At 35.3% G+C, this 7945-nt stretch overlaps 2 protein-coding genes across 2 annotated transcripts; both read left to right on the top strand.

Annotated features, from left to right (window-relative positions):
- Nucleotides 1-304: 304 nt before the first annotated feature.
- LOC108338476 (anthocyanidin 3-O-glucosyltransferase 5) lies at nucleotides 305-2070 on the top strand. The gene has a single exon (XM_017575381.2). It carries the CDS (start codon nucleotides 465-467, stop codon nucleotides 1905-1907), a length of 1443 nt encoding a protein of 480 aa, XP_017430870.1. The 5' UTR covers nucleotides 305-464; the 3' UTR covers nucleotides 1908-2070.
- Nucleotides 2071-6423: 4353 nt separating this feature from the next.
- Nucleotides 6424-7029, top strand: LOC128194345 (leucine-rich repeat extensin-like protein 3). Its single transcript, XM_052869807.1, has one exon. It carries the CDS (start codon nucleotides 6424-6426, stop codon nucleotides 7027-7029), a length of 606 nt encoding a protein of 201 aa, XP_052725767.1.
- The last annotated feature ends 916 nt before the right edge of the window (nucleotides 7030-7945 follow it).

Here is a 7945-nt window from a genome sequence, read left to right as displayed (position 1 = left end):
GAGATTAAATTAAATAAATAAATTTATAGAGATTCCATATTGAGTATAAAAGAATGACATATGTATATGTCGTTTCTTAAAAAAACATATAATAGGCCCGCTTGAATGACTGGCTGTTCTTCCAAGTCCAATATTCTCCATATAACCTCACCCGCAGCCGACTTCACAAATCTCCTCCACACAACTTATCTCCGTTTTCAATATTGTCCGTTTTCGTGGAAGAATGAGAAAAGTAGAAAAGACGAAAACAAATATATTGAATCAGCCCACCAATAATAGTTCACTCAGCTCTCTATATATCTATCTACAACTCTACTTCACCACGTCTCATATCAAGTTTTCTAATACTTAATCCACCAAATAACTTCTACTTCGCTTGCTTCATTATCTCCTTCATATTGTAGTTTTCCGATTCAGTAAAACCCACTCACACACCTTAATCAGTTTCTTCTCGTTACAGCTTCATGGAGACGCCAAAACTCACTCACGTGGTTCTCGTTTCAAGTCCAGGTCTGGGCCATCTCATCCCTGTCATTGAGCTGGCCAAGCGCTTTGTCCTTCTCCACAACTTCAAAGTGACAGTTATCGCCGTCACTTCCCAAACTTCACCAGCCGAAACGCAGATCCTCAACTCACTCCTCACACCATCTCTCTGCCACCTCATTGATATTCCTTCACCAGATATCAATGCCCTCGTTTCCCCAAACGATGCCGTGGTCACTCGCCTCTGCGTCGTGATGAGTGAAGCCAAACTCGCCATCCGGTCAATTCTTTCCGAAATTAACCCTCGCCCTTCCGCAGTCATCGTTGATGTTTTCAGCACCGAGACCATACCCATAGCAAGAGAACTCGATATTCTCGGCTACGTCTACATTGCTTCACACGCTTCGATGCTCGCGTTGGTTCTCTATTCGCCGGTTCTGGATGAACTGGTAGAGGGACAATACGTGGACCAAACGGAACCGATCAAAATTCCGGGCTGCAAACCGGTTCGACCGGAGAACGTGTTTGACCCCATGCTGGACCGGAACGACAGACAGTATACAGAATATCTGAAAATAGGAAACGGGGTCCTGCAAAGCGACGGCGTTTTGGTGAACACGTGGGAGGAGCTTCAACGTGAAGAGCTTGAAGCGCTGAGGGAGGGAGGTTCGTTAAGTGAAGCGCTAAATATGAAGATTCCCGTGTACGCTGTGGGACCTCTCGTGAGAGAGCCCGAGTTAGTAACCAATTCTTCAACTGAGTCGCTGGTGACGTGGCTCAACCAACAACCGACTCAGTCGGTGGTTTACGTGTCGTTTGGCAGCGGAGGAACATTGTCGTCTGAGCAAATGAAGGAGCTGGCTTGGGGGTTGGAACTGAGTGAACAGAGATTTCTTTGGGTGGTGCGCCCGTCCATTGAAGGAATTGCTGACGCGGCGTTTTTCACCACTGGGAGTAGCGGGATTGATGAGGTGGCTAAGTATTTGCCGGAAGGGTTTGTTTCGAGGACTCGCGAGGTGGGCCTGCTGGTTCCCGAGTGGGCCCAACAAGTGACTATACTAGGTCATCGTTCAATTGGTGGTTTTCTTTCACACTGTGGGTGGGGCTCCACGCTGGAAAGTGTAACAAACGGTGTTCCGTTGATCGCGTGGCCGTTGTACGCCGAGCAAAGGATGAATGCGGCGCTGCTGGCAGAGGAGCTGGGCGTGGCGGTTGGGCCCAGGGTGTTGCCGACGAAGAAGGTGGTGCGTAGGGAGGAGATAGAAGAAATGGTGAGGGAGGTTATTGAGGGAGTGGAAAGTGTGAAGGGCAATCGCGTGAGAAAGAGAGTGAAAGAGGTGCAGCAAAGTGCAATGAAGGCTTTGTCGAAGGGTGGGTCGTCCCTAGTTGCACTGTCTCAACTCGCGAATAGAATTTCAGGTTGAAGAGATGTTTATGGGGCTATTCTCTTAATAAAAGTAGTAATTATTACAAGTTGTGTACTCCGTTGTAATAGTTGAAAATATGATAATTAATGGCTTCTGTTGTGTGTGAGAAGAAGTGGTGTTAATTAGTGAATATTATGACTAAATAATCTGTTTTGATGAAGTCCTTTTTACTCCTTGTCTTGCTTACATGGCTCGATTGAAATCCCATGCAAAGAACGTAAGAGATTGTTATAGTGAAAGAAGCGATGTTTTGTGTGACTCTACTCTAGTCGAAGTGTGATCGAAGGTTCCTAATTATGGGTTATGGTTTATAGCCAATCTCAGTATATCTCTTCTTCTTTTCAACCTCATATTACTATTTGTATAAAAATTATTTTACTAGAGTGTGTTAATCATCAATTGAAATTTGCTTATTTATTTATTTTTTAATTGAATTTGAAAATTAAACTGACTCACTTTTCTACTTTTTTTAGTTGTTGTTTTCCTTTTCTATAATTACGGGGATAAAGTATAATTGCACTTTTTGTTATTTAAATACTATGTAATTAAACTTATTGTTACTGTGAATTTTCTCTTTTCGTAATTATATAATGCTTTATATTTTCGTGTTATACCAAATGATAATGTAATATATTCGGATAAAAAAAGATGACTGTTGTTTTTAAGAATATAGTTTATAAAATATATCTGTACAATGCACAGGAATCTGAGACGGGACATTGAGTTGAAAAACCATTTGGAAAAACAGAAAGAAAATCATCCACTTTTGGAAGTGCCTTTGTATTTTACTTCTCAGCTCTTAAAATAATATCTTTCATGCGTATGCAGCCAAAGCCTATGTAGCTGTTTTTCCGGTATAGGATATTGTTCATGTGTGTGTATACACTAAAGAGTTGCACCCTATGAAGCTCTTATAGTAGGATATTGTCATTGGTAATGTCTACAATCTAAATAGGTGAAAATGCCTTTTTAGTTTTCCTTCAAATAGTACGATGAAAGCTACGGAAGAAATGTAATGTACCCGTATTACTCCTTATTATATAAAACACACACATATATATATATATATATATATATATATATATATATATATATATATATATATATATATATATATATATTTATAATATTATGTTACTTGTTCTTTCATCATCTGACAAAGTGACTAGATTTAAGTAGATTGAAGAATTCTAATGTGTACCACATGAGGATTACAACGTTAGAAAAGATTTACTTAAGATTTTTTTACGCTTAACTCAATATTTAGATATTTTGAATAAAAGAGAATGAGTATGAGTGAGTATGTATTTTTTAATAAAATACGATGTGTATTTATAGGGTTTCTAGACCTTGTAACTTATATGATATAAAACTAATAATATCAAGAGAATATCAAATAATATCAACAAATAATGACTTACATATATATGATAATTAGAAAAATAATGGTGATAATGTGAAACCTTACATGATTTACCAAATATTATATAAATATAGGATATTAGGTAATATTACAATGTAATCAGACTACTGAGATTTGACAACATATACTATTAATATAGAAATATTTACATCAACAAATATATCTAAAAATATTTTTTAACCATTTTAGGTCAACAAAGCTGAATGGACCTTATCAGGCCATATGACTTAGCATAATTGTTGGGCTAGGTATATAAATAAGTTCCCTAGTTTCGAGAGTTTGATTATAGTGTGAGAGGTGTTTTTTAGAATTTTGATTAACCCTCTAATTAAGTTGTGGTTGACTTTTAGGGTTTGTAGGTGGACATGCCGTTTGGTCGAGCTCTTTAATTGCCGACTTAGGCCTACTTTGCTTGGTGTTCCAACATAGGAAGTTTCACTTCGTGTTGTCGACTTAGGTAGACTCTAGTGTTAGCCTAGGCATGCATGTCTTAATGTTGTCGACTTAGGCGTGCTGAATATTGTTTTTTAGATCTGAATATTTTTTACTATTTATTTCTATTTTAGGTCAGACATACATTTAGAAGACATAAATTTATGTGTTGAAATAACATATACCTAAATTTAAGTCTGGTGGCAAAAAAAAAATACGAGGACTAAATGTATAATAAAGACTTTATTTTATTAATGGAATATCTTAAAAAAATTAGAAAAACTGGATGTAATTCTATAATTTTGAATAAACTAGCATAAATTTATTATATTCTTTCACTCTATTGTTGGTTGGAAGAAAATTTCTTATAATATATATATATATATATATATATATATATATATATATATATATATATATATATATATATATATATATATATATATATGTCAAAACGAGTTTTAATCCGTGAGCTAACATATCTCACCATAGATTCGAGTCAAGTTGATTAGAAAAATTTTAATTTTCTTTTAATGTGGGTTGAAGTGAACCCGGCTTATTTAATACACTAGTTAAACATGTTGAAATCCTGTTTGAGAGTGGATTGACTCATAATCCACCAACAACAATATTTTATTAGTAATTTTAGCATTTTTATAATTTTTTATTAAAATTATTTACCACCTTTAATTGTATAAGTTGACTGTTTGATATTTTTAAGTACTAGGATATAGTTTAACCATATAAGAATAGTTTAGATATTTAATTTATTTGTTTTTCAAGTTATATGAGATAATAATTTAATTGTCAACTATTATATATCTTTATAATAATAATTGGAGAATTAGGTAAACATTTTAATTCCACTATAATAATAAAAAAATAATTGAGTTAATTCTTTTTTATTATACTAAAATAAATAAATAAAATAAATTACAAAAATAAAATATTCATAAAGAAATCAAACCACTTATCACAACAACTGTATTACAAAATTTCTAATAAAATTTCTAAGACACACTTAAAAATTTCTATGCTAAGACACACTTAAAAAAAATATCACTCAGCATATAATGTTTTCTTTCTGACTTGCAACTTAAAAGGCTTATAAATTGCAGTTTTCCGTATATGGAAGGAGATTATTTGTCCAAGTATGAATGAAACTTTGGTCAATATTCTATAAAAGTAATATGAATTTATTTTGATCGTGCATGCGGTTTCACGTGTTATCATTGTTAATTTGAAAATTATTGTTGATATTGAATTTTAGTGCCAACCAACACCATATAAAAGAGTTTTAATAGGGTAGCTTTTTTTATAATTTCTAAGCACTTAAAAGTTTAAACTTATTAGTACACGTTAGGATCTCGAATATAAATTATAATAACTGAGTAGTGATACATGTAAAGTAATGCTATTTATTTTGACTATAGTTGGTGTCAACATCAAATAATTGATTAATATTCTATTATGTGTTATGTGATTCAAAGACATTCACAAGTTAACATAATACAGAAAAAACTTTTTACATCGAATCGTTTTTTACTAGTTTGTTTTAGGTGAGACATACATTTACGTATGTTGAAATAATATATATAAATTTACATTTGGTGTTAAAATAACATACATAAATTTATGTTTGGTTCTAGAATAATAGAGGTAAATTTATGTCTGATGCAAATGGGCTAGACATAAATTTTGGCATACATTTCCTCTTTTTTTAGCGTCAAAATTTATTGGTTGTTATTATATTAATAGACGTAAATTATGTCACTGATACACTTACCAATGTAAATTTTCCAATTATTTTTAATATTTGGTTGGTTTTGGCATAAAACCAAAATCTGAAAACCACAAAAAAAATTCAGAATAATATATATTTCTTTTACGAAGTTTACGGTACATTTAACAAAATTAAACTATATATATATATATATATATATATATATATATATATATATAATGAATAAAAAAAAGTGAAAGGAAAAAAATTACTTAAAACCAAATCTTCTTGTAAATGTTTAAAGATATATATAATGAATATAAAAAAAAAAGTGAAAGGAAAAAAATTACTTAAAACCTAATCTTCTTGTAAATGTTTGAAGAGATAAGTTGACTTCTATGTTTATTTCCAACATGTCATTTTTTGATAATGGAGAGGCATCAGCAAATTCTTAAAACAATGATATAATATTAGCATGTGTAAAGTTTCTCAAACCATCACTAGTACACTAAGAGGATACTGCACCGGTTACTTTTGCTTTTAGGCACCGGTTCTACAACCGAGGCATATACCGGCGAGGTAAAAAGATTAAACTTTATGCCTCGGTTATAGACTGGGATAAAATGAGACAAGAATATGCCTCGGTTCTTAGATAACCGAGGCAGTAGAGTGTATTTTTTTTTTATTTTTCGTACTGACTCTCGTTCACGGTTCATTGTTCATTCATTTCTCAGTCATTCTCTCATTCACGGTTCATTTCTCAGTCATTCTCAGTTCATTCATTTCTCAGTTCATTCTTCCAATTTCAGCTCCCAAAATTTCTTTCAATTTCAGCTCAAAAATTTAAAACAAAGAAGAAAACTGTAACAGGAATCAATCAGTCCATAGTCAATCAGCAACACAGTATCATCAATGTCCAAAACCAGAGAAGCAAAATGCACAAAGCAAAGGGCATACCCAAATCAATGTCCTTCCCTTCCCTTTCCTTTCTCAGTTCTAATCAATCTATTTCCCTCTCCTCTCTCAGATCCCACTCGCAGTCCAACAATCACCCATGTAATCCACCTGCGCCGCCGCAAGACCCTCCGCATGTTCCTCGCCCGACGCCGATTCCATCCCCCGCCGCAAGATCCCGCGTCCACCACAAGCTCAAAGACCTCTTCGTCTCCTCACCTCCGCCACCCCTTAACGAAGACAAAACAATCTTCCATCAGCAACAACAGCAAAGAAAAGAAGAAGAAGAAGAAGAAGAAAACAAAGATCTACCTGTCGAACTCATCCCTAACCGCCCTGAGCCTCCGCCTCCGCACCGGATCTCCCTTCCGGGGCACTCCGCCACAGCTCTCCGCCCGGTATCCTTCGTCTTCCGCTACCGGTTGCTGAGAAGAGCGTGGCGCCGCAAGATCCCCCGCTCCTCCCCTCGCCGCAGCCACGTCCTCGCCGCAGCCTCGTCCTCGCCGCCGCCGCGTCCTCGCCGCCCCGCGTCCTCGCCACCGCGCGTCCTCGCTGCGTCCTCGCGTCCACTGTCGTCGACGTTGTAGGAGAAGAGGAAGGAAGAAGGAGGTGGTCGCAGCAGGAGAAGAGAAGAGAAGAGGGGAAGAGGAGGAGAATTTTGGGGAAAACTTTTGATAAATCTCAGATTTAAGGCCCAGTGGAAGCCAATATGCCCCGGTTCTATTTTCAACCGAGTCCGTATGTGCCAATATGCCCCGGTTCTATTTTCAACCGAGTCCGTATGTTTCGCATGTGAGGATTAGGCCTCGGTTCAGTCTAGAAACCAAATCAGTATCTTTTTTAGACACCGGTTATCTAATAACCGAGACATATAATGCTTTTAAAATTACCAGAGTGCCACAGCGTTTTGATAGACTTCGGTTCCGTAGAAACCGAGGCATAATGTCCGACTTTAAAACGTCATTTTTTACTAGTGCATACAATTAAAAAACAAATTATACGTGTTTATTTACTTTTGTCCAATCTTTAATGATTTACATCCTAATGATCATTTTCATCCAATGCATAATATCCACATTCAAAAGAAGTACTGTGTCTGTTACACTAAAATAACAAAAAGAGAAAAATAAGTTCACATATAACATCGATACAAAATAGTTAACTTTAAGGTGTGATTCCTAACATTTGGAGTTATAAATTGAACACTTTTTTATATCTCCTGTGCATTAATTAATTGGTTTGATTCTTCAATAACTCTGGTTAAATTGAAAAGAAGTTAGTCATAATTGTTATATATGTTGGAACACAACAATCCGTATCGATTTTGCGCAATGAAAATAAAAACATAGTTCGACACAGATTGTTGAAAGTAGAGAGCCTGTTCGGTCAATTTTAAAATGATTCCTTTAATTTCTCATAAACGTTTTAACGAATAGTTGATGTGCAGAAAATGTAAAGAGTATAGGGAGTGAAAAATCACACAAATGATTTTTATCCTAGTTC

The sequence above is a fragment of the Vigna angularis genome, chromosome 1 (assembly GCF_016808095.1).
Source record: "Vigna angularis cultivar LongXiaoDou No.4 chromosome 1, ASM1680809v1, whole genome shotgun sequence".
Classification (NCBI taxonomy): Eukaryota; Viridiplantae; Streptophyta; class Magnoliopsida; order Fabales; family Fabaceae; genus Vigna; species Vigna angularis.
This window is presented reverse-complemented; position numbering and strand designations above follow the sequence as displayed.

Excerpts from the sequence above, each read along its gene's own strand:
- LOC108338476 (XM_017575381.2), top strand. The coding sequence starts at position 465 with ATGGAGACGCCAAAACTCACTCACGTGGTTCTCGTTTCAAGTCCAGGT.
- LOC128194345 (XM_052869807.1), top strand. The coding sequence starts at position 6,424 with ATGCACAAAGCAAAGGGCATACCCAAATCAATGTCCTTCCCTTCCCTT.